The sequence below is a fragment of the Bicyclus anynana genome, chromosome 20 (genome assembly GCF_947172395.1).
Source record: "Bicyclus anynana chromosome 20, ilBicAnyn1.1, whole genome shotgun sequence".
Taxonomy (NCBI): Eukaryota; Metazoa; Arthropoda; class Insecta; order Lepidoptera; family Nymphalidae; genus Bicyclus; species Bicyclus anynana.
Window position 1 is genome coordinate 13,981,745 of NC_069102.1, and position 27,537 is coordinate 14,009,281.

Below are 27,537 nucleotides of genomic sequence, written 5' to 3' on the forward strand. Positions count from 1 at the left end.
AGTAATTTTTAACCGACTTCAAAAAAAAGAGGACGTTCTCAATTCGAGTCTATGTTTTTTTTATATACACAAGTGCAATGAAAATATGAATCTCCTTTTAAAAATATATTTGTCTCATTCTCACCTACGTTGTTTGTTTTTAAAATGCTCTACACAAACTAAACAAAAAAATTATGAATGTGTCTATGCCATAGAGCACAGACACAGAACACTAATACCCGAAGAGTATAAGTTCCTTACTTCTTTGGTCTACTAGTACAATCTTTGACGTTTGTGCAGTCTATGGTCTAGTATCTATTAATCTGTGGTCGTAGTCTGTCGTCTGTGGTCGTAGATTTGTTTCTTTTTTTGGGAATACATATACTTTTTTATTAAAAAATGTAGAAAATTATACTATTCAATACCTAGAACATTATAGTTCGATTGTGTATTAGTGATCCTAATTAATAATGTGGTAAAAGTACAACAAGGAAGCATGGCGGCGGACACGGCGGTGGTCGCCAGCCCCGAGGAGACCCTGGAGTCGCTGCTTCGCGAGGCGGAAGCACTCAAGCAGAAGCTGGAAGAAGAGCGCCAGAAACTGAACGATGTCACTCGTGAGTTACTGAACCGCTCACGGCGTACCCCTGCGCCGCGCGCAGCATTTGTTGGCGAATACAATAATCTGAACTATTTCTACAGTGTATCGTAATTATTATTGATGTTCAGAGCTGTTGATTTAAATAACAATTTTAAATTAACAATGAGGGTATAAATCACAAGTCCGCGTGAAACTTGATGTAAACTTTCAACTACCCCTATCCTTCCCCTACCCTATCCCTACCCTACCCTACCCCACCCCTACCCTAAAGATTCAAGATTTTTATATAAATAAATTATTGTTGGGCCTCACTCGATAATAGATAGGTATAGTCTGTCGCGGACTTTTTTGTAGATATTTATAAGATCTTCAATGAATTAGAACATTTTATGGTTCTATCTTTTATAGTTTAGACACCGTACGCAAAATAAGTAACTTTTCTGGTTGATTTTTTACACCTTGTGTCCGAAAACCCCAAATATCTTACGGAACCCTATTTTTTTCCAAAATAAAATTTAGCCTATGTTACTTGTGGATAGTGTAGCTTTAAGTCAATTGAAGATGGAAATAAACTAACTTGTTAGGAGGAGGATGAAAATCCACACCCTTTTTGGTTTCTACACAACATCATACCAGAACACTAAATTGCTTGGTGGTTTGTCTTGCCAGTAGGGTGGTAAATTGCCACGACCGAAGCCTCCTACCAGCCAGACCTGGACCAATTCAGAATACCTCAATTGACCCCGCCAGAGATGGAACCCAGGATCTCCTTGGAAATCCACCGCACACATCACAGAGGCCATCAAAATATACAAGAAATGTAAAAACTTAATTTAACAAAGGTGTTTCCATGTAGTGATCAGTGTGGCAGAGAGGTTGGAGCCCCTCAATATCCCCAACCTAAAGATGCGGCGAACGCTCAAGGGTCACCAGGCCAAAGTGCTCTGCTGTGACTGGGCACCAGACAAACGCCATCTCGTGTCTTCTTCTCAGGTTAGTTGAATGATTAACTCTTTTCTGTTCTGATACAAATATATAACTTAAATCTTACAGGTTCTGGTTTCATTTAGCAAAATTTTTTTTGGTTGACGGGACAATTTTTTCTATGTCTACCAATAAACCCAATTTAGTCTGTCTTCAAGTGTTCACTGCTAATTTTAGTGCAGAAAACTTTGATGACTACATTTTAAGTTTATCATGATATCATTTTTATAGTTGTCTGGCTAAAAAACAAGATTCCACCAAAATTATAACCTCTGCCTTTTTTGAAGTTGGTTCTAAAAATATAAAATAATGGCCCATAGATCATCAACATAAATCATGATAAATAATTTTTAAAACACTATGTACAATATATTTTGTTATGTATTGTATATGTATCTGCTGTAGGCAGACAGAATTTCAGGAAGACCTTGTCATAAATGAATAATTAAGTAATGTTTTATATTATGTAGGATCAGATTTAGTTTTAAGATAGTTCTTACAAATTTAGTTTTGAATTATTGTTACACTAGCTGACGCCGCGCGGTTTCACCCGCGTAGTTCCCGTTCCCGTAGGAATACCGGGAGATAATATATAGCCTATAGCTTTCCTTGATAAATGGGCTTTCTAACACTGAAAGAATTTTTCAAATCAGACCAGTAGTACTTGAGATTAGCGCGTTCAATCAAACAAACAAACAAACTCTTCAGCTTTATAATATTAGTATAGATCACATGTCACTTGTCAGGTGTAGGGTTGGAAGTTATGACCATGATTTTGATTTTTGTGATACATTGGGGTAAATAAGGTCAATGTTAACTATAATAATAATAAGCCCTTTATTCTGTGTTAAGAAATTACAATTATATATACAATACATTTTGTTTTCATTTTTTTTTTTTTAAAAGAATATCTCTTAACATAGTGTGCCTTTCGGCATAGCCCTCCTCCAGCGACTTCCACTGCTCTCTCTCTAATGCGACCCTTCTCCAGTTTGGACCTGCTGTGAGCTTTAAGTCATCCTCCCATCTAATGAACTGTTTACCCCGATTCCTTCTGCCATCTCTAGGGTACCATTCCATCACCAGTCTGCTCCACTTCCCCGTAGTGTCCCTTAGCATGTGGCCTGTCCATCGCCACTTTTGCTGGTCGACACGAGTTAAAACATTGGTGACCCCAGTTTTAGTTCGAAGGTCAGTGTTTCTTACCCTATCCTTTTTCTTGTAGCCAGTCATGCTCCTCTCCATGGATCGTTGGCACCTGGCCAGTTTAGCCCTTTGAGCCATGGTGAGCGCCCAGGTTTCACAGCCGTATGTTAGGCATGGCAAGATACACGTGTTGAAGGCCTTCCTCTTAATTACTAATTTATACTTATAAAACAAAGATTGTCTGAATATTTGCGAAATATATAAGATTATAAAATTTCTAAATCTATTACAAATCTTTTATCGTAATTAGATGAAAATTCATACAGTTACAGCTTCCTTACATTAAATGTGACATTTTTCAATACATGAACTATAAACGTAAATGTAATGTTGTTTGAACGTCCATACAAATCTAACGATCATTACGACTTACAATGTCATTAATTCGTAACCATTTTGTATGGGGCGTTTTCAGGGATCCGCGGCAGCACCGCAAATCTGACCTTTTTAATTCCTGTAGCTCCGGAAGTAATGATCGCAGATACTCTGTTACCTTTACAAAATTGCATTACTATTAGCATATTCCTAATTTAATAATAATAATAATAATTATATATAATATAGCCTTTATTCAGACGTAGGTACATATTTTACAATTTATTTAATTTAAGGTGACACCAACAACTTTGTCTGTTTGCCCAACTTTGGCAAATATTCCTAATTTATATACAATTTAATAAACAGTCATCATTCTTATTGTTTGACTTAACATTTCAGGATGGCAAGCTCATAATCTGGGACGCATTTTCCACGGCCAAGGAGGTGACTATCCCCATGCCCAGCACGTGGGTCATGGCGTGCGCCTACGCGCCCTCCGGTGGGGCAGTGGCCGCCGGCGGGCTCGACAACAAGGTGACTGCTAGTTGTGTTTATCATTGAAGCTGTTCCATCATTTCGTACATAGCACTTTCATCGATTATGCGAGCTCGTTATACAAAAACCGGTTAAGTGCAAGTCAGATTCGCGCATGATGTGTTCATGAAAACTGCAAAAAAATCAGGTCTATTGCCTCATTGTATTTTTATACAGTGTAACTACATATTCTGTCAACATTGAAAGTGTGTACCTACCTGTTGCCATTATATATATCAAGTAAAACCAAGCAAAAAAATTTTTTTTTTTTAGTATTTGCTTACATTTTGGTTATGGAACCCTAAAACCAAACCTCGTTTTGAATGTAAGGTGACGGTGTTCCCGCTGGGCGGCGACGAGGAGCCGGCGTCGCGCAAGCGCACCGTGGCCACGCACACGTCCTACGTGTCCGCCTGCCTGTTCCCCAACTCCGACCGCCAGCTCGTCACCGGCAGCGGCGACGGCACCGCCGCGCTGTGGGACGTGGAGTCCGGCCAGCTGCTGCAGAGCTTCCAGGCGCACGCGGCCGACGTGCTGGCCTTGGACCTGGCGCCCACCGACCTGGGCGACACCTTCGTGTCCGGCGGCGGCGACCGCGCGGTCTTGGTGTGGGACATGCGCTCGGGGCACGCCGTGCAAGCCTTCGACGCGCATTTGAGTGACGTCACAGCGGTGAAGTACCACCCCGCCGGCGACGCGCTGGCCTCCGGCTGCGACGACTCTGCGTGTCGCCTGTTCGATCTGCGCGCCGACAGAGAAGTGGCGCGCTACGGTAAGCCGAGTCTCATATTCGGTGTGACGTCAGTCGAATGGTCGCTGAGCGGGCGCCTGCTGTTCGCGGGCTACGGCGACTACACCGCGTGCGCGTGGGACGCGCTGCGCGCTACGCGTGTGTCCATCATGTCGGGCCACGAGCACCGCGTCTCGCATCTGACGCTGTCGCCCGACGGCACGGCTGTGGCCACGGCGTCGTGGGACACTACGCTGCGCGTGTGGGCTTAAGTACGGGTAAATACTTTGACCCTTTTGAAACTTATCTACGTACTTGTCTGTTGTCCCTCCCTCTTACATAGGTTGTACTCACTCCAAAAGATGAAAGGAAAGATATGTCGAGTGCTTCACCTTTTGTTGTGTAGCCAGGACATAATAATAATAAAATGACTTTATTTTCATTGTGACCTAAAAAAATATCAGTCCAGATTTGTCAAGTTATTAGTGTGTCCCATCCGTGCATCAAAGTCTCAAACAGCACGTTAAAAAGTCCCAGTAATTAATAATATCTGAGAGTAATAGACTCAAAACATTATTACACAAAGCCCACCAACCTGCATTTTAGCAATGTGGTGGATCTAAGCCTTAAATCCTAGCTCCTATAAAGAATCCTGGCCCTGTAGTGGGCCATTCAATTAGGCTTTTCTTCAGGAATGGTTGTAGTCAAATGTTGTACTATAAAAAAAACAAAATACTATGACCGAGTATGCGGCTTGCACATGTGGACCTAAGCCGCTTACTATTTAGTAAGGTAGCCCAACAGAGGATTTTGGGATTCACTCGAGCATGTCAGATGAATATAAGAATGTAAAGGAGGATACCGTGAGTGTATTAGACACTACCTACTATAATACCTTGGTAGAGACAACAAGTGGAAAAATTATAAGGATAAAACTATCCCACTCCCTGGTTACGCTTAAGTTGTCGAAATGCATAGCGTGCATGCGTAGTAACTAACCTTACCTTAATCTGACGCATTTGAATATCTGATGATCCCATAGTTTTACTAATATGCTGGGTTGTCCTAAACGTAAAGTGTTTTTATTTAAGATACTGAATAACATACAAGGTATCCTCATGTTCATTTGCTGGGTGCAATAGTAAATCCCAAAATCCCCTTGGGCTCCTGTACTAGTGATTGAGACAATCCCAAAGAATCTGTTGTTATTATTCATTAGTTTTATTATAATCGTTATTGTTAATTAGTCGCACATGATTGTATTTATAAATTTTAGTATATAAGAGAATAGAATATTATGTAATAGATAATAAAAAAAAATGTAGGTGCATAAAAATATTGTATTCCAAATAAAAGTATTAATTTATATTCCTGCAATACCTACTAAGTATGTAGTTATAGATGTATTTACTCATAATTATAAAACTATCTTTAAGTATTAGTAGCCATTTAAGATATATAGATATTTTGGTGTGAGAGCTGGTCAACGTTTTGGTTAGGTATTTGTGATACTGGTTCTTTTACTTTTACTTAGCTCTTCTGTATTGCCATAACACGTAGGCTGGGGATTTGTGGGGTTTTTTTTATTAAAAAAAAATATGCTTTAAAATTGAATGGTTAAAGAGCAAAAAAATACACAAAATTTCCTAGATGGTGTATTTGACTTTGCTAGATGCTTACAAAAAAAAAAATAAAAAGCCTGACTTTGTCAGAAAAATCAAGTGTATTTTTTCCAAAAGACTTTGCCAAGTCTCATGTTCTGTGTTAGGGTAGTATAGAAGAGGCAAAGAACAAGTTTTTAGTTTTGTTCAAATACCTACCCAAAAATGTTGACCAGCTCTCGGGATATATCATGTTAGATGCAGGTGCCAATTTGCACTCTGTAGATAACAAGTAATATAATTCTTGTGACTCTGAACTCAAATGTGTTACCTCAAATTTTGGATCTTAACAATAAACTCAGATGTTAGAAGTGTTTTGTTTTTTCATCAAATCTGCTACCAAACAAATGCTGTTTGAAATGTTTCTTTTGACCTGTGTTCAGCGAATTCATGTAAAATAAAACATTATGTCTTGTGGTATTCTAGGTTTAATATTTTATGCACATAGTTTCAAAAGCTGATGGATGTTTTGTTCTCAAGAAGCTAGAATGATAACCCCATAGATAATACAAACATATCTATGGGGTAGGTGACCCGGCAGTGGGGTGTGCAGTGTTGGTCGACCCCTCACTGGACTAACGTCATTAAATGTGCCGCAGAATGCACTCGCAAGCAGCTCAGTATAGACGCTTCTAAAAGCCCTACCTACGTCCAGCCATCCATTACTTGATTTATAAATATTTCAGATTGTCGTAAGGATATTTTTTGCACAAAAAAGCCCTACAACTCCACAGCCTATAGCTTGGCAAGTTCGTGCGGGTGTGAAGTCGTCCGCGCGGTGCAGAGGGAAGGGCTGCGCGGGTATGAAGTCTGGCGCACGAAGTTATCACTACCCCCTCCCGGCCCGCACGGACCATCGGGAATTCGGGAGTGTTACACACGAACTTGCCCAGCTATTGCCTCCTCTTCCAGAACAAGTTTCAACTTTACCTAGTTACCCAAAAATGTCGATCTCAACACCAGTGGCGTAGCATGCCTTGGAGTTGGAGTCGCCCCATATCAAAATTAGATTAGGGGCCTCAGGCCCCTGTAGCAGGCCACTACCGCAGTAGCTAGCTACGCCCCTGCTCAACGTTTTCGCGGAATGCGGATCACTCTTTTCCTTGTTGCATTTCTAATCTCCGACGCTAGATGGCGTTCTGAAAAAAAATATAGTTATTAATCTGTGTCTATTGTCATAGTTCGTTCGGTGACATTTCGATGACAATGACAGATAAATTCGATTGATTCGAGGTTGAGAATAAAAAAAACTTGAGAATCTCAATCTAGGACAGCAGCGGCCATATTGCGTATCGACCTTTAGGGGTACGGTGGTCGTGTAATTTCATTACATACTGGGTGGAATGGTGGTAGTGGTCCTATAATTCGTGCACAGTTTTATCCCCCAAGTCTTCGCAACCGTATGTGAAAGGAGTTCGAGCCCGCACATCAACCACCATGGCCCGAGGCGCTCTTTGTTTGCCGTTCGCGTTTCTATTATTAGCGAGCGTAATTCCGTCAGAAGCCCAAAGTAAGTAAAACTTCATTTGGAAAATTTTTGCTCTGTTTGACTTTAGACTCCCAACCAGTTCTGATAGTCGTTTGAGGCAGCGATTTCTGCATGCTCGTTGTGTAATGGTCGATAAGGCTGTGTCTTAGAATTAAATTTCGTGAGGGGTGTTGCTGGGCGGGTCAAGGGTCTGTCAGGCTGCCGTCTGCAGCAAGGGTGGGGCGCGGCAGTGACTCACGGCTTTACCAGCTGTAGCGAGTTATTTATGATGCTATAGTTACACAGAGAGGCCTTCTGTTAAAAATAATGTCAGATTTTCCCTTTGTTATTGATATCTATGTAGGTAACATTCTCGACCTGCGTTGTGAGTGTGTTGTTTTAAGATAACAGGCCCTTCTATTCCCAACTTAGGACAATAAAATTGACTTTTTCTGGTGGTTTACATATCTATGGTTAATTACTATAACTAACACCACCAAGTCATTTAACCTTCAATTTGATGCAGCAATAAAACCAGTCAGTATATGCCTATAGGATTGAACTGCACACCTATGTTATTGTATATACATGAAAATGTCAAATAACATCAGACAACCTAATTGTTGAATAAAATTTCAACATATGTTTACTTGCCTACTTGAGATAAACAATTGTGAAGTAATTTATTTGACTTGTTTCATTTTTTTTGTTTAGTCTTATTAATCAAGTAGAAAATATTGCAGACTATACAATCGCTCCTTTTAGCATTATCAATACATAGGCAGCTCAATGTTGACCATGAGTTTTCTCTTGGAAAGAGAGGGCATAGGCTAATTCTATTGCTAATGGTCCAGAGAATTGTATTAAATTGTAAACTTTAAACACATTTATCTGTACCTCGGTTATATTGATACTTGACTCTCCAAATTCCAGATTGCCAACTGTGATCAAATAATTTTATAACCAACTAGCGGACGCCCACAACTTTGTCCATGTAGAAATCAATGTGAACTTTCAACCTCTATTTCACCAAGTAGGGGTTGATATATGAACAAATTTTTATAACTGTAATTCTAGAAATGAAGGACTTTCCATACAAACTTTTAACCTCTATTTCACCCCCTTTTATTTTTATTTTAGGGTAAGAAAGTACCCTATGTTTTGCTCCAAGGTCCCATCTACCATTATACCAAAATTTATTGTGATTGGTTCAGCCATTTATTATAATATTGGTATAGATGTCTATAAGAAAAAGATCTTTTTACAGAAGAAGACCTACTCTTCTTTTTATAGCTAGGTTTCTGTCTCTGTCTCTTAGCCTGTTTTCTCATAAATACAAAATACATTTATTTATAATACCTATTTTTAATAGCTACGAAGATTTTTCTAATGCCTCAATAAAAATTCAAGTTTTTATAAAACTCAATGTTTGTATAAAATTTATCATTTTTAACTATATAGCATTTGGTTTTAGTGTATAAAGAATACATATTCATTAGAAACCACTAATAAATAATGTTTTTATAAAGCAAATTTAAGTTTTGAATTAACAAATTACTTAATATATTTGTACAAAATTTTAATTCAAATTTAAATTACTGCTATTAGTTAATTATACAAAATAGGTACAACAGTATGGCAACAAATATCTTATCCATTGTTTCATTGATAACAAATAACCCAATTATCTTTATCTATCCATCTATAATCTATATGATCACATTATTTTTATTCTTCATTTAATGAGACATGTATAATATACATCTATAGATGTTTCTATCTAGCCTTGTCCCTATTTCACTGTTTAAAATCAATGTGTCAACATCCTTTTGTCATATTCCTTATTACTTAGGGTTGCGACCCCCAACACAAGCTTGCTTCTTAACTGTCTCTTCTTCTTCCTTAGTGTAGTTTACTGGTATAAACAGAATACCTATTATGAAGGCAAAAACTACAAACAAAATCTTTAAACCACAGAAAATTAATGCAGGAAATAAACTATATAATGATTCTCGTAGTGAATATTGCAATTACCTGCAATAAAAGGACAGCTTGAAGGTAAAGATATAATATGAATGTACAGACAAAAATTATATATAGTTCTAGCTTATTCAGCAATATTGCTTTGCAGTACAAATTTCTCTCATACAAAAATACTAAACTCATGATTTTAAATTGTGGATGGGGATATGGGCATGAAAATAGCTTACAACCTTTTCTCTGAGCTACCAAATATACACAATACAGTATAATCTCTCGGACCCCAAGTATACCATAGATTTTTATAGATATAAGTAAATTGCCGGGTAGTTAGGGTAGGGTATACAAGGACCGGGGATAGGCATTCCCTTTTCATAAATATCAGTTAAGCCATTTCAGAGGAGTTACAAACACAAAATTTTACATTCACATAAAGATTTTAATTTTATTATCCCACCCATTTATAATATGCGTTTTATTTTTACAAATGTAATAGTTATATTATGTGAGCTGCGCTTATACACGATTTTTTAAACAGTTTAATTTTGTAAATTTGCCTTATTTTATCAATTAACTAAGGAAATGAAATTCTTGTTATTTAATATCTGACAATTTTATTTGAATTTGAGTTTTTTTGTAGTCTGCATAGAAACGTAAAAAACTCGATTAGTTCTTTTGAATGCATTTTTTCCTAACTAATCACAATTGAGAAAATAATGAAATGATTACAGCAAAATCTTTGTTCTTTTTTAATTTAAAATTAAAATAATTTGAAATTCAAATTGAGTTTTTATTTTGTAGTTTCTGTAGAAACATGCAAAACTTGACTAGCCTTTGGAATCTCAATTTTTTTCCCACTCATCGTGATTGAGAAACTTATGAAATGATTACAACAAAATAATAAATAGCCTGAGTAAATTTTACTGTTGATTACATGTAATACCTATCGGCTTAACTTACAATGTTCTTATTTACACAGCATTGCTAGAGATCAGCGTATTGTGCGCATTGCGTCCGTTATCTCTCGAGATAGGGAGATACCATATCAGCTCTATCGACTCGCAGATACGGCAATTTGCTTTATTTGTTAGCTTTGCTATTGTCTGCATGTTATGATAACCTTAGGATTTTACCTGGTTTATGATGTTACGGAATATCCGTGCCTTTTCGCACTAGCCGATTATTTGGCTGGAGTTTTTATTGTTTAATTTTTTGAATGCGATTTTCTAGGACCTCACCTTCTACATACAATAATATTATCAAAGTAAGGGTGGCATAAATTTGTACCCTGTAAGGAAATCGTACTTAATTAATATTGCCGGGATTACGATTTACGCCGTGGTTGGTATTATTTTAGGCAACCTTATCATTATTTATATATTAAATGAAAAGGTTGTTTCAAAAATTCGTAAGTATTGAGTATTGTAATAAGGTGAAATAGGTAGTCAGTACAATTCCTTGTGCCTATATTATCTTCATGTACCAATTAATATTGTGATAGCAAGAAGTAATGGGTTGTAAAAGTCCGTCATCCAATAAACGGTTAATAATATTCATTGTGAACCTTTAATCGATATCGAGCGCGGAATCGGGACAAGGCGTCGCGGTCGGGCCGCGCGCTGAGCGTTTATGCGGCGCAGAGGCGGAGGCGGAGGCGGGAGAGGAGAGCCTGGTGACGGTGGCGCAGGGAGCTCCGCTGACGGTGGAGTGCAGGCTGCGAGCGGAGCAGCGCGCGGACTGGCAGCGTGACGGCGCCGCGCCGCCGCCCGACCTGCGCGCTGCACCGGAGTCCCCCGCCGCGCCCGACGCGCGGCTGGCCGCGCGGCTGCGCACGCCGCACGCCGCCGCGCACCACGCCGGCCTCTACACGTGCGCCGGCGACCGGCGGCACCGCGTGCGCGTCGTCGTGCTGCCCGCGCCCGGTACCGCCCCGCTCTGTCGCCGCTCAGCAGGCCTGTTCTGTAAACATGGTTGTGTCACTTCGACAGTGTGAGTTTCGAACTCGTATCTATTGCTCTATGTCTATATCGTGTTAGACAGAGAGAGATAGTTGTTAATTCGAAACTCGCATTTGCGAGTTATACAAAACATCCTTACAAAATAGTCCTCCAGCTCCGTGTGTACACTGCGACTTTGTACCCATTCGATCGCGTTAAAATAAACTATGATGTATGTGGAATAGAAATTGCCATTTCTCACGGGTTACGAGATGTGTTACGAGATGTTAATTCAGTTATTTACGAACCCCGAGGGTACCATGGGTTTGCCGTGATAAAAATTAGCATATAATTAGCTCAGTAACCTCCACTATTTTCCAATATAGTTCCATTCCAAGGTTTAGTTGTTCCAAGGATTAGACTGGAGAAACAGACAGAAATTTCAAAAAACGCTTGTTTGTGTTTTGGTGTTATATAAATAACTATAAGCACTTGAGACAACTGTTGTTTTGAAATCACAGAGAGATGATTAAATTTTATCTAATAATGTATTTATTTACTGTATATGGAATTCACGGTGCACCGGTTAGTTACATCGAGAGAAAACAATATGTGAATATATGGTGCCGTTTCTATTCGATGTAAATTGAAGTTTACTTATATACGATCGAATAAGTACAAAAACTCGCAGTCACCACACTGTAGTCGCTGTAGTCGGTGTAGCGCCGCCGTTGTGTCTCTTTCTGTCATTCTTAAGTAGACGTAGCGCTTTGTTGCTAGGCGGTTCGATGCGTTAGTCGCGACCGCGACGCGGCTGTCGCGTCGCGGTTCATGTAGCTTCAACTCAACTCGTAGTGAGCCTTGGAACCATTGTATTCCTAGCCGTTTATCGCGACGTAGTACCTACCGCGTGCGCCGCCTGCCGACTGCCGACTGCCGTCACTGCCGATGCTGTTAACCGAACGCACAACACTCTTTTGTTTTTGCTATAATTGTATTAAATACGTGCAGCATGCTCCGAGTACTTATATTAATAAATAATAATAATTAATCGTCCGTTTGCATCGAGGCCGTAATCGGATAATGCCGTGTCCTCCTTTGTCGAACTCGCGCGGATCGAGGTCGAGCGATCGAAGACAGACAATTGCACAGCCGCGTACACGTCGTTACTATGCATACTGAGCGGGCAGTTTTCCGCACTCGACATTTACAGAGTGCGGTGACACAAATTCTTAATTTACATTACAAAATATCGCTGTGTATGACAAAAACAGCTTGTTAAAGTCCTACCTCCACGGGTGTTTGAAATTAGGACATACTCTCGCAGTGAATCAGAATTACCAACGTAAATAAAGATATCAAAATTAAGATACCACAACCAAATGCATCAGCTAGACGGCTAGATACCGCATCGACGGTTAGACGACGTGTGAGACCGCAAATTCCAATAGTTTTGTGTGCACCGTACCTAATGTACGACAACAACGCGACAGTCGCACGAACGGTACCGTAGAACGATTTATTAGAATGAAACGCGTTATGGGAGCAGATTAGGGTTTTATTGTAAACTAGACACTTTATTTATTAAGTAACTTTGAAATTGTTGCCTGAAATAGTCATTCGGATATTAGAACGAGTATGTCGCGACTCGCGACCGACCGCCGTACCTTATTTATCAATCGATAGGTATTTTTAACCCATAGTTTATGTAGGTAGTTAGTACGTTTATGTTACATATAATTTTAATGTTTTGTAGATATCTGTGCACGTCTGTATATCGTAGCTGTAATAACTAGTTTTTATTATAATAATATTTAAGTAGATAGAAGAGCTATTCCCATAATTAAGATGATAACTTGTGGATGCTTAGCGATATAACGTAGTGTGATGTCCTGTAATGTTTGGATTTATATTACTTTTAAAATTTAACCTATTGTAATGGACGGTTTTCATTGATTCAGCATTTCGCACAATAATACTGGATCGACATTTGGCAAATCTAAGTAGTTTTCAATCTTGCATAGAATTTGGATAGGTTTTCTATTCAATGACCGCCTCTATCCGAAAGTGGATCATGTTCAACTTGTCAATCCAGTCGAAGCGGTTATTGGCAACTATTTAAGCTCGTTGCATCGGTAAACACGAAAAATTATCATGAGAAATAAACTTATAAACCATATCGTGACTAGCAAACATTAATTGTCTCCTGACCTTAATTTTCAAATTAAACTTAATGTCAAGGGAATATCTTTGATTTTCTAATGAATGTTTGCCTTCTCTATGTCAATATCTACTTATTTTAACATATTTATTTCGTCGAATAAAACGCACATTTTATAGATTAATTTTTAAATCTTATATAAAATATTCATTAATCTACAATGCATGTGCAATCGGTCCAGCAATCTGAATCAATGAAAATCTAATTATTGTTAAAGTCTGCAATAAATTAACATAAATTTCGACTGACATTTAATACTCTGACTGCATTCGTTATACATATAGAATATGGATTTTTTGCAGATTGTAACAAAGCTTCTATTGGAATACTGATTGTTAACTTTAGTACAATTAACTTGTAGGTTAAAAACTTTGTAGATTACATATACTTTTAGCTAGTATCGACTAATCATAAGAATACGCCGTACGCGCTTGTCGCGTCTACTTTCATCGGTCGCGACGGTCGCGGTGCCTGGCGTTTCTATCGCGTCCCGTCTGTTGTCAGACTGCTGATGTTGTTCCAAAAAATATATTATCATTTACTTCATTAAGAATATTTGATATCATAGACAATTTTACGTAACTTTTATACTTTTTGCCTTTTCAAAAAAATAGTTCTATTATTATTTTTTTTATTTTGTACTTCTCTTTTGTATTTAGTAAGTTGACTGTATCTGTGGACTACATTTTGTAGCGTATATAGTTGAGGCCGAGTGTGTGACAGTGCGTGTGTTGCAGGCACGGAGCCGGCGCTCGCCCCCGCCGCCGACACCGCCGACGCTGCCGCCGCCGCCGCCGACGGCCTGCCCGAGCTGCTGTACGACGTACGCGGCAACATCTCGCTGCAGTGCCCGCTCGCCAACGACAAGAGTCTCGACTATGTGTGGTGAGCACTGCTTTGTATAGCAATTAATATTACGAGATGCCTAATTAGTGCTTTGCGACGTCGCAACGAATCAACGCATTGTATACCTGCCTCCCGAACCGGTGGTAGAGACAAATAATCAACTGACGTTTCAAAAGTGCTTGAAATAAATGAATTGTGATTTGTAGTTCCTATAGAGTGCAGTTTAATGTGGCATGTCATCTAAATATATAAAAGTGAAAAGTCAAGAAAAAAGAAAAACGCATATATGAAAAACGACAATAGGGGCATCGTTCTCTTAGTGTTAATTTAAACGGACCAGATAGATCGAAGAGACTCAAAACTGAAGCAAAAAAACTTGAGGTCCCAAGCATTTTGGGTAGCGGAAGACTAACACTGCACTGAAGAGCGCAGTGTTAATTTCCCCTGGGTAGACAGGCGACATTAAAGGGGTCCCTGCAACCCGCTGAATGCAGGCGGCTCGAGACCTTGGTGTTTGGAGGCCTCTGTCCAACAGTGCTCGTACTTCAAATGATGATAACCTAACGATTAAACCGGTGCTAAACATCATGTTCAGAACGCTATTCAAAAAAGTCAAGACCAAGTCTTCTATGTCTACTATGTAGTGGACAGCTATAATAATGCGAGTCATATAACCCATCTTTCTTAAGTTCGATTTTGCCAGTCTCACCACAGTCTAGACGATGAAGCTAAAGTGTCGCCTTTGACGGCCATGACATGGAGGGAATCATCAACACTACACTCGACTGCAGATATATTAAATACTGATTTCTTTAAAGGAATAACGCAATTACCATTCCATATCAATAACTGAGAAATAGAAGTAATTCCCGCTCGATTCGCATATTATAATAATAACATATCGCCAAGATAAATATCATGACGACTGTACGACGCGGTCGTTTGATAAATAGTAATGAGCGTGCCGCAGTTGATAAACGCCAACGAGCCAGTTCCGCGTTAATTGTGTGACGTCACACGCTGACAATTATTCCGCACCAAGGGTATCTAGTTCCTCCCTCTGGTAGCCATGGGAGATCGCAATGATTTGAACCTGCATACGTAGTCGATATTCCTTAACTGGTCAACTGAACTTGAACTTGAAGTGATGATGCAATCTAAGATGAAAGCGGACTAACTTGGGAAATCAGACTTGGACCAATTAAGAAAATCTCGAGATCGAACCCAGGATCTCCGTCTTGTCATATCACTGCGCCACAAAGGCCGTCATGCTTGTTGACTTCTAGCAGGACGCCCGAAGTGTTGCATCTAGCAAGCAGGATATGAACATTGCACAGACTAATAAAGTCAAGAGTCAAGGTACTTGAAGGGCTAAGGATTCTGTAAACGTCAAAAATTTTTGTCGTATCAAACGTGTTTGACAAACAAGTTCGTCAAACATCTTTGACCGTTAACAGGGTGCTTTAGACGCGTACGGTTCCTTGTTTCTAAAGCCTTATTTTCTCGGTATAACGTTCGTTTAACTACTGACTATTATCGGATAATTAAGTTATCGTATAGTGGCTAGACATTTATCCATAGAATTTTTCTGCACAGCGAGATTGTCGCCACAATTCTCTCTTATGTAGCAAATAGAAATGGTGCTCAAAATCTGGGAGTTTTCTTGCTTTCGTCCCCATTACAAAGTTCTTATCTTGCAGTCAAGAGTGAGAGAAAGAAAAGCTTTCAGACAACCGACTAACTTAGTAATACAATCATTTCACTGATTATGTAAATATCTGCTACTAGCCGAAGCCTCGCAGTTTCGCCCGCGTAGTTCCCGTTCCCGTGCGAATACGGGGATAAAATATAGCCTATGACACTCACAAATAGCGTGGTTTTCTAGTGGTATAAGAATTTTCACAATCGGTTCAATGGATCTAGAGATTACCGCCTATCACAAAGTTTACCTCTTTATTATATTAATATAGATACATTGTAGATAACTAAACCTAATCAACGGCATGGATTCCTACCAATAGTACGAGCAAGTAATAGTAATCATAGCCATTCGGACTAATTAATGTCTCGCTGCCCCAAATAGATCGGCAGTGGATCGTGAATTATCGTTAACATTCAACTGTTGCCCACATTTCTGGCAAATAATTTAGTCTCATTCGTTCGTAACTAATGAATAATGCTGCCAGGTTTGTAAGGTCATGCTTTTATGTGATAGTTTGCTACTGTCTATCAGATATCAACTATTTGTTAAAAATATGACAGTACAGTAAGAAGGAAGAGTTGGTTTGTGATGTCACAGAATATACTAGAGTTCAGAGACTAGATGGAAGGCAGTAACAATCAAGATAGTATTGATTGGTATGGTAAAGAAAGAATACTCCCTCGAATGTGCCAAGCTGTGCCAATTGACCGGAGCCATGTGTGTTAATGCTTGTAATTTAACCAGCTATCACAGCTATCTTCAGGTTAGAACACAGACGCGATTCTAGGCGATATTAGTAATTGTTCCCCGGAAAATTTCTATTACAAGAAGCCTAGAAACGTGTATTTTTAAGACCCCTTAAAACACGCAAAAACTGGTATAATGAGAGGTGGTGAGACAGTAGTCATACAGACCACAAGTCTGTATTAATGATCTGTTTATTAGTCTTTTGAGTCTACCTTTATCGAATCGTACGAATCGATGTCGAGTAGTTGAGTTCGTCGTGCGCGGATGTTGATAACGTTATCTGCAGATTTATATCCCCTAATAATGTACACTTGAAGTTATAAGTCTTCGTGACATCTCTACTCTTATCTGCACTACAGCACTGAGTTGTGTTTCCTGTAGCCTACGAATTCCACGAATTTGTTTATTTAAACATTTGTCGTTTGAATGTGGTCTTCCTGCTTGAAATATTTGAGGGAATTCATGATCACTATGCAGTATTGATCGATATTAAGAACGTATATCGACAGGATCTGAGAAAAATCAGAAAACCGATAATTTGAGGCATTGGTCCCTGTCCAATGCTTTCGACTTATTTTTGATTGCCTCTGAATTTCTTGCCATAAAATATATTAATGGATGGTTTAATTGATATTTGTCCCTGGCATTTTTCGTGATCTTTATCTTGTTCCTGCTGAACAGCCATTAATGTCATATTTAGTCGTTAAACGTTTCGTTTCAGCTTTTTTTGGGTAAACAGCTAAAATATGAAATGCCTTTTCAGCGTCTGTCTCTCCTGGCACTTACAATTTAAACATTTCCAAGGAATAGAGAAGTAATTAATAGGTCTATTGCTAACATCAAAAATTTATTGTAATCAAGCGCAAGACTTTAAAAAAAGTTACCTATATGTCTATTCTTAATAGTTCAACTAGAAGTTGTTTTTTGATTATGTAATTTTTTGTAGAAAAGGGGTGTGGATTTTCATCCTTCTCCTAAAAGTTAGCCCACTTCCATCTTAGACTGCATCACTTACCATCAGGTGAGACTGTTGTCAAGGGCTAACTTAAGAATAAAAAAAAAGTGTATGTCAGCTCCGACGCACGAATGGAGTTTACTCTTTCAGATCGACTGTCTAAATAGGTGTATGTTGCCCCGCATACAGTATGTACGTCTCAATACTCACGTCTGAGAAGTAAAAGTACGCAACCGAGGAGCAGCAGGCCGCGGCGTGCGTGCCCGGTGAAAAGTGCGCAGAATAGGTTGCGCACAAAAACGTAACGCTGTCATTGGTTCATAGAATTTTACTGCCCATATTTTTTTCATACAAGGGGCTTCTTTAAGTAAACTCCAATAACACTTGAAATTTTATCCCACAGGAAGAAGAACGATACGGACCTATCGCTGGTGTGGGAGATGAAGGACCGTTGGACGCTGGAGCGCGGCGGCGCGGAGCTCCACGTGAAGCGCGCGCTGGAGGACGACTGGGGCAACTACTCCTGCAGCGTCGCCAGCGCCGAGCACCGCTGGGCGGTCCGCGGCCGGCCGCACGTCAAGCTGCCGGCCAACGCCAACGTCGTGGAGGGGCAGAAGCTGAAGCTGACGTGCCGCGTGGTCGGCAAGCCCCACCCGCGCGTCACCTGGTTCTACTCCAACTCTAGTGATGGACCTTTTGCGCCGTTGGACGAGGCTTCAGGTGACAGCGATTTTTATTCTATTAGATATTTTAATAGCCTATATTCGCTGACTTCTTCACATTTTGATTCATAACTACATGTACTTATAGCTAGTGACAATTTTTCTTTTTTAACAAATATAGAATTAAACTGAAAAATAACTTTAGTAGACAATTTTTAGGTATTATTTCTTTAAATAACGTTCGTTGTTTACTATGAGCCGAGAGCATCGACCCCCCACCAGGTCCACCAGGTCTGACGATATCAAGCGAGTCGCAGGTATTCGCAGGATGCAGGTGGCTCAGGATTGTGATGTTTGGAAGTCCCTACAAAAGGTCCTGCAGTGGACGTCCATCGGCTGATATGATGATAATGATGATGTGTGCCAGGCGCCACGCTGGCCGACAGCGAGGCGGGCGTGCCCGACGGCGTGCTGCTGCTGGCGGCGGCGACGCGCGCGCACGCGGGCCGCTACAACTGCACGGCGCGCGACGCGCCCGCGGCCGCCAGCACCACGCTGCGGGTCAAGGACATGTACGCGGCGCTGTGGCCCTTCCTCGGCATCTGCGCCGAGGTGTTCGTGCTGTGCGCCGTCATCCTGCTGTACGAGCGCCGCCGCACCAAGCCCGACCTCGACGACTCGGACGCCGACAACCACGACCAGTGAGTCGCCACTTTGCCACTATAATATTTGCCATATCTATACTAATATTATAAAGCTGAAGAGTTTGTTTGTTTGAACGCTCTAATCTCAGGAATAATTAGGCTAATTCTGGTCCGATTCGAAAAATTATTTCAGTGTTAGATAGCCCAATAATCGAGGAAGGTTATAGGATATATATTATCCCCGTATAAATTATATGTATATGCCAAATATTCTCATTCCCCTCCAACTAGTCGGGAAAGACCGCTAAAACTATTCTGTGATTGTACCAGATCTACCTTTAAGCGGCGAAGAATTCATGCAAGCTGATTCCCGCCGAGTTACCTTTAAAATCCATGCGTATCCATTGTTGTACTGTATCTAGATATATACACGAGTTTGTATCATGTTAAATGAATTTCCTTCACTTTGGGATGGCTTACCTTTATCTAAATTCCACCCTTCGCCACTGCTACCTTCTTAGAGATGGGGATATTTCTGTATCGTTCTGAAGAGTGGGCCCAATTTCGGACTTCTCTGTATTCATTTTGTACAATTTTTATGTATGATGCCTACCCCATTTAAAAACCTTGTGCACGCCAAACTCAACCGTCTCTATGACGTGTGTTACAGGAAGAAGTCGTAGGCGCCTCCGCAGCAGCGAGCGACGCGGCCCGCGCCCGCCACGCCGATATTTTAAAGATACACGTTAGATTTAGATGCTGTAATATTTTGTTTAGCTTAAGACGGCCATTGTGTATGTTGTAAATAAATCCAACCGTTCGACCCTCCCGACACCACGCCATGAGTGTTTCAGTCTGACAACAATGCTCCCGAATGGACCACGCGTTGTTCGCGAGTGGTTCACGAGCTATTTGCGCGTTGTTCGTGAGTGGATCAATTGCGAGGACGATGCGTTTGCACACTGCTTAAGTCCACCGAAGCGGGCCGAGGCAGCGGAGCCGAGAAACGGAGAAATCTTAACCAATAGAATTGCACAAAATCTCTGCTCCTTTCAAGTGGACAGGGACTTGCGAACTAGTTTAAAAATTCATATAAAAACGGTAAGCGGGGAAACACGTCTGCAATTCGGCTTCGCATTAGTTTCTTATTCCTCTCCGCATTGCTCCGATTCCGCTGCCTCGCTCCGCTGCCACGCTCCGCTTTGGTGGACAGGCAGCCTAGTTCAGTCTTTTTTTCTAAAACGTCAGTTATAACGATACACACGAGTAGATCTAGTGACGATCCCTGACAAACTATTCAACTGTTCGTGAACCCAATGATCCAATGACAACACAATATCCACTAACTTGCTGGTTAACGACGCGACAACAACCTGTGGACCACCTGACGTTCACAACTCGAACTCTACCGTGGTCGTAGACCACCGGATGTTCACTCGTTGACTACGAAACATCCGGTGTCGGGTGGGTCCAATGACCTCAGACCAATTATTGTAAAAGACCTACCTCGCTAGACGTTACTTTTCTGTCAGTATATGATCAATGATCTAATGAGATTATAAAAACTGTCTCTAGACATACCAATATAAGATATACCAAATTCAAGGTTATTCTCAGAAAGACAATTTTTGAAAACGTGAATTTGGTTGCGATACTGATTGGTCTGAGGCCTCACTAACTCCTATGGGACGGCGCACAACACATACGTCGACATTCTTTCAGTTAAAAAAACCTTAATACCACGAGCACACCAAAGTTTGTGAAATAACTATGGTATAGAGAACGACGTTAAAACAAAGTGTTTTAGATCTCGACCAATAGTGTGTGTTCGAAAATTCGGATTCATCCAATTTAAGCTAAATAACTAACCGCCAAAGCTTACTTAATTAAATTGATAATGTCGTAATACAATTATTATGTATAATTTTTAGTGTAGGCACGGCGTTAATTGAATAAAAGACATTGTTGTGAGAAAAATCATCTACTAATCAAGTCATAAATCGAAAGAAAAAATCTGCAATATCGTGTATTATACACACAGTCGGAAATCGGTGAGATTTCTTGTTCAATGGTATTTGATACTACGCTATACATTAATTGCCTTAATACACATATATTAATATAATTGTAATTTTCTGTATATTTACTGTTTTTGTCAAGTCGTGACAAATCTTCACTTAGTTGCTAGCCGGATGTCGGTAACATGATGGTAGAAAATTTTAAATTAAACTACATCTTTGACAACGTTGTTTCATCGGCGTGCAGAGTATCGATTTTAAAAATTATTTCATCAATGGGAAACTACATTATCACCGAGTAACACAGGCTATATTATATTTCGTATTCCCACGGGTACGCGGGTAAAACCTCGTGCTGTTCGCTAGTTTTGTATTAAAGCTATCTATCTGACAACGTTGTTTCATCGACGACTTATTTGTAAATGTATATTCTACAAAAATGGTTTTAAGACATCCGACGAGTAGGGTCTGGTCCGACGAGCGCCCGAGTCACGACTTGCGTTGTGTTAATAATATAGCTATTAATTTACCTGATCAATAAATTATTATTATTACCGTTTGTCTTGTTTTCATTTACGCCTTCAAACCTGTACATATAGTTTCATTTTATTTACACTGTTCACAAGTAAAATTTCAAAAAATTACGAATGTAAACACTGCTTTATAACGTACGATGCACAGTGCCATCTATAGAGATTACGTAATTTTCAATTCATATAATTATTGATAAACTGTCATAAATTGAATTTTTCTTGATTACTTACGGAATATTAATTTAAATGAACATTATATCCATCTGCCCTCGCTCGTAGTTTGACAGGATGTGTAAATATGGTCGGAGAAAAATATTTACACGCGGAATCGAGGGTTTTTAAAATTCTCCGAGACACGGAGTAGTACTACTAGATCTTCATTCGGGTCATTCTTCGAGTTAGACGAAAAATCAATTTCATTGCCCGATTCAGGCTTTGAACCTAGGACTGGATCTCATGATCCAAGCCAAAGATTTATTAACGACTGGCCTTCTACAGTTAGTTTCATGTAGGAGGGTGCGGGTGACAGTTCGTTTCACTCTTGAAAGTTTGCCGCGATTCACGATAATAGTACGTATTATGAACGTCGTACAGGCGACTGTCACCGTACCCATGCTATCTGAAAAACACTAATCTAGTTTTTTGTAGTGTTTAGCGCCATCTATTGAGGAATTATTATTTGATGTTAATATTATGCACAGTGCCATCTACTGAGAAATTAGTACTGCAAAAAAAAAGTCAAATAAATACCATACCAATGAGAATGTAATTAATTTTGACCCAATAGTAAGTATCTATTTGTTTGTGGATCAATTCATAGATAGCAGGCAGTTCTATTTTTAAAATTAACAAATAATAATAATCAAGTAACGCAAATTATAGTGTAGCGTATTAACGAAAAACCCACGATTGATGCACCTCACTTCCCCGCACGCTCGATTTCACACCCGCGCAGTCTTTCCCCCGTCGCCCGCATATCATGGGAGTGTCGTCAACGAACTTGCCACGCTATATTATCAGTTGTGCTGTGTCGCTCAGGGGATATAACTACCGCCATGCTGAATTGCAAAAAAAACCATTGTAGAAAAAAAAACATTTAGTGTTTTCCGAGGCACGGGCGTGTAACACCTCCAATTTCCCGATAGCTTTTGAGAATTTCTTGAAAATCGATAGAAAGTACAGCACAATAATTCATTGGCTAAATCAGGACTCGAACTCTTTACCTAGATAGGTACTACATTATAAGGGCCAAACATATTCCCGTTCCCCTCCAATTAGTCGTAAAGAGGGTGTATAGACTGGTTACGACAGTATTTCATCAGTCGGGGATCGAATCCTAGACCTCTGTATGTGCAGGCTGCTTTACTATATAACTGCCTCGATGATCTAGTTTGCATATATAGCTTATAAGCTATGGCAAATATACATATATTTTTCATCTAAAAATTAGAAAGGTTAAAATGAAGAAGAAATTAGTAGATAATATCTAGTTATGTAAACCTTACTTAGATATCTTTTATCAAATAATTTAAAGTCTGCCGATTTTCAGAGCAAAAATACCTATAACAGTACATATTTTTTTATTCAATAGTTAAATAATACTTACAAACAGTTAAAGCCTAGTGCTTACCACTGTAAATTTAACCATATTGTAAACGTAACAAAGTTAAAAATCAAATAGGTAAAATAAAAAGGGCATTTGTCTAAATCGGAGCATGAAGAAACCTTTTCGCTAACAACATATTAAAGTTCAAAATGACGTTTTATAAGTACAAACTCGTGATGGAATTCAGATCAACTATATTATTTTGAAGGCAGGCTTAGGTCATAATTAAAACCTAATAGTTATTCTGATCGCCTGATTATTATCTTTACCAAATAGTATTGTGAGATGAAAGCTTGTATGTTTGGTTGTTTAGTCCGTAAACTAACTCCCGCGTAGTGCTCGTTCCTGATAAGATAATAATAATAATAATAGCCTTTATTCCAATAACCAAATTACAAAAATACAAATTACAAATACATAATAATACGAATTACAATACAAATGATACAAATATGTCAATATGCAATAAACAAATGTCAATTTATAATCAAATTATTATTAACGTCAATTTAGTAATACTCGTATTTTATTCTATTTTCTTTGTCTATATTATATTATGATGTCAATTTAATAATTTACGATTATAAGTATGTCAGTGTTTTTATGTTGTTATTCATTTATATTTTTTATTCGTTTATATTATTTATTCGTTTATATTCCTGATAAGATAGGGGGATAAAATATATTTAGACTAGCGGACGCCCGCGACTTCGTCTGCGTGGAATTTAGTTTTTCACAAATACCTCGGGAACCATGGATTTTTCTGGGGTAAAAAGTAGCGTATGTGTTAATCCAGGCTATAAAATATCTCAATACTAAATTTAAGCTAATTCGGTTCCATAGTAAAGGCGTGAAAGAGTAACAAACATTCATATCATCAAAATCATCAGTTTTTACAAATCTCGGAAAACCATGGATTTTTTCAGGATATAAAGTAGCCTATATGTTAATCCAGAGTAAAATCTATTTCCATTCCAAATTTCAGCCAAATCGCTTCAGTAGTAGCGGCGTTAAAGAGTAACAAACATCCAAACATTCATATAAACGTTCGCGTTAATAATAATATTAGTAGGATGTAGTTTCAGAATCAAATTATAACAAACAAACAAATCTTAAGTACCTCTTTGTAATATTAGTTTAGACTAGCGAACCCGACAGACGTTGTCCATCCTGAGGCCGGAACGATGAATTTGTAACAATTATTTGTCGAGATATTGATAACAACGCCATAACATAAATTTAATAGGACTTAAGAAAATTAGATTAATTATGAATTGATGATGAAGATCAAATAAATACAATATATTTTATAAACACTTTTACATAGTGTATCCTGTTCTTAGACAAAACCCAAATTATTTAATAAATTTGTAAAAACTTCAAGCGCCGCCACTTGCCACAAGCAAATTCGCAGGCAAAAGCTAAAGTAAAACAAATGAAGTCATCCTTAAAGGTGATATGTTTGTCTGAGCATCACATCCATTACTCATAACAACACACTGTTAACGAATGGTTGCTCTGAATGTGCCCGTTCAAATCGTCGTGAAGGTCTTTCATTCGAAATTTATTAAAAAACGTTTAATAATTCGATTCGTATCAATTATGGATTTGCTACTGTTTTCAATGTCAATTTTGTAAGAATTTGAAGGTTTGATTCACTTCCTGTAGTTAAAGTTTGCATTTCCGTTGTAGACTTCAAAAAAACTTACGAATTACGATCATCATCATTATCAGGCATCACCTGATGGAGTCCACAGCACGTAGGCAACTTGATTTTTTTTTATTTACTTTCTGCGACATAGCAATCTGCTCATAGGCAATAAGCCATTCATGTATCTGATATCATCATATCATTCAAGGATTTCCTCGATAGGTAGCTAGTTTGCTGCAGATTCCCTGTCAGCTTGTTCCCTGTTTGGCTTATTAAAGAAGTTTGTAGGCCCCTTGTAAACAATTCCAAACATCACGGTCCCGAGCCGCCAGCATCTTGATGTCAACAATTCACATAGTGGGGGGTCGATAAACACTGAGCTTTCCTGTGCGGGGTCGTCATTTTAGCATCTTGGGATACAACGTCTAACGGCTCTTAGAACTATGTGCGAGCCTGCCAGTTTTTGTTTAAATCCCCTCGATTAGGCAGCTGGCTGGCTGGTGGGAGGCTTCGGCCATGGCTAGTTACCACCCTACCGACAAAGACAAACCACCAAGCGATTTAGCGTTCCGGTACGATGTCGTGTAGAAACCGAAAAATAGTGTGGATTTCATCCTACTCCTAACAAGTTAACCCGCTTCCATCTTAGATTGTCATCACTTACCATCAGATGAGATTGTAGACAAGGGCCAACTTGTAAAAAATAAAAAAGGCGATGAGTTTGAATTATCTAGAATGTAGATAAAGTAAATGAACATCGAGAAAATATAGTCCAATTTATAAATCGTCAAGTTCACTTCAGTTCAATTCACGGCATTTTCTCGCTAAGGCGAAACTCTATATTCGCCTGAGACGTAATAGAAATCAATATTAATAACAAATAATACATAGTACGTAATAGTGATTAATTCACTTTCTAAATTGGCAATACAATTCTTTTTACGTCAAAAAATACGCTGATTCGTCCATTTGTTACAGCACTGATAGAACTCCTATACTTTATAACAATGACTCGTTTCCATCAATAACAGAAGACTGATGATGCATTCTAAGAACTGCATATAAAATAACGAATGGATAATTACCTAATCGATAGGTAAATAAATATTTGGAAGCTTTCTTTATTATGGACAAGCTAATATTGTTATAAGCACGTAAATATTGACTGTTTATTTAAAAGATTTACTTATTTACAGTTAGGCTAGTTAACAAAAGAAGAGGTTGTATGTATTGAGTTTGTGGTTGCAATTGTAAGAGCATAAATTCGTTTTTATTATAATTATTATACCTAAGTAAGAGCGTAAGTCCTGGGTTCCATTCCTGGGTAGGGCTGTGAAATACTCAACTTTCCTTACATCTATACAATTTCAAGTTGGGAAAATGGTGGTTTCACACCCCTAAGCATATGCTTCGGAGAGTACATCGCCATCATCATTAACACCCCATATTCGGCTCATAGTTAAACACGAGTCTCCTAGAATGAGAGGGGTTAGGCCCTTATTCCACCTCGCTGGCCAAGTGCGGATTGGTCGAATTAAGAAAATTCTCAGGTATGTAGGTTGCCTCGCGATGTTTTTCCTTCACCGTTTAAAACACGTGATATTTAGTTTCTTAAAATGCACACAACAAAAAAATTAAAGTTGCATGCCCCGGAGCGGAGAAAGCGGAGAAGCCGTAATATCTGTTAATAGTTTTTAAATTTACCTAAGCCCGCCAACCTGCGTAAGAGCAGTGTGATGGGTCTAAACTCCATATTCTTCTGAACGGAGGGAGGTCTGGCAGTTGAAAAAGTCTGATTATGATGAAACAGTTTTACTACATGCAGTAACTAGGAATCTATAAAAAGATTTTAGCAGTGAGCTGTGAGATACGAAATAGGATGTGTTATGAAAGCTCTGCTCTGCGAAATCTCCAATCTTCCGTAACTAGATCAAGGACCGCCTAATTAATTCCAAATTCCATCAAATTTTCAAAAACAAAGCAAGCTCACTTACAACTTTTAGTTGGCCGCACATCTGTCCAACTAAATCACGCACACTTAAAAAATCGGCCAACTAAAAATTGTCAGTGAGCGGCCAAAGTATTATTGCCAATCATCGACGTGTTCCGGTCTGGGCATTGGTTGCCGATGTAATTACAGGCACACGAGGAATAACTTGAAGCTTTAGGCAATCTTCCCCTAGCCTTAAGTGAACAAAGTAATAATTAAAAAAAATGGAAATAATTAAAAGTGTAATAATTTAAAACGCGCGGATTTTTAAATGGCTTTACGAGTAACTTTCGTGTGCTGTATTCCCTGTCGGTAGCTACTGATGCCCTGCAGCTGCAGACGAGATGCCCTAAGCAATTGCTTAAATAGCTTAAAAGCTAATCCAGGACTGCTCGTCAGGCAGCGGCATGTTCCGGTCTGGACAATGTTTGCCGATGTAATTACACGCACACGAGACCAAGTCGATGGACTCAGGTTGGCAGGGTGTTGCTCTGTGTATAGGCGGATGGTTTTCCACTTTCCGGGTTCCACGCAAATGAGGAGATCCGCATGACGAACCAAAGA

At 39.2% G+C, this 27,537-nt stretch overlaps 2 protein-coding genes across 2 annotated transcripts; both read left to right on the top strand.

The window, feature by feature from the left end:
* The first annotated feature begins 291 nt into the window (after nucleotides 1-291).
* On the top strand, nucleotides 292-6,327 carry LOC112044826 (guanine nucleotide-binding protein subunit beta-5). The gene is made up of 4 exons (XM_024080802.2): nucleotides 292-596; nucleotides 1,437-1,573; nucleotides 3,488-3,622; nucleotides 3,953-6,327. Exons 1-4 carry the CDS (start codon nucleotides 476-478, stop codon nucleotides 4,622-4,624), a joined length of 1,065 nt encoding a protein of 354 aa, XP_023936570.1. The 5' UTR covers nucleotides 292-475; the 3' UTR covers nucleotides 4,625-6,327.
* A 937-nt stretch (nucleotides 6,328-7,264) lies between these two features.
* On the top strand, nucleotides 7,265-21,752 carry LOC112044828 (neuroplastin). The gene is made up of 6 exons (XM_052887973.1): nucleotides 7,265-7,523; nucleotides 11,102-11,383; nucleotides 14,357-14,504; nucleotides 18,273-18,589; nucleotides 18,959-19,232; nucleotides 19,846-21,752. Exons 1-6 carry the CDS (start codon nucleotides 7,451-7,453, stop codon nucleotides 19,856-19,858), a joined length of 1,107 nt encoding a protein of 368 aa, XP_052743933.1. The 5' UTR covers nucleotides 7,265-7,450; the 3' UTR covers nucleotides 19,859-21,752.
* Nucleotides 21,753-27,537: the final 5,785 nt, after the last annotated feature.

What these genes read in the sequence shown, in the direction of transcription:
- LOC112044826 (XM_024080802.2), top strand. Translation starts at nt 476, where the DNA reads ATGGCGGCGGACACGGCGGTGGTCGCCAGCCCCGAGGAGACCCTGGAG. An exon ending in GAAACTGAACGATGTCACTC is followed by an intron (nt 597 to 1,436) that starts GTGAGTTACTGA and finishes GTTTCCATGTAG; the next exon opens with TGATCAGTGTGGCAGAGAGG. An exon ending in ATCTCGTGTCTTCTTCTCAG is followed by an intron (nt 1,574 to 3,487) that starts GTTAGTTGAATG and finishes TTAACATTTCAG; the next exon opens with GATGGCAAGCTCATAATCTG.
- LOC112044828 (XM_052887973.1), top strand. Translation starts at nt 7,451, where the DNA reads ATGGCCCGAGGCGCTCTTTGTTTGCCGTTCGCGTTTCTATTATTAGCG. An exon ending in CGTCGTGCTGCCCGCGCCCG is followed by an intron (nt 11,384 to 14,356) that starts GTACCGCCCCGC and finishes CGTGTGTTGCAG; the next exon opens with GCACGGAGCCGGCGCTCGCC. An exon ending in AAGAGTCTCGACTATGTGTG is followed by an intron (nt 14,505 to 18,272) that starts GTGAGCACTGCT and finishes TTTATCCCACAG; the next exon opens with GAAGAAGAACGATACGGACC.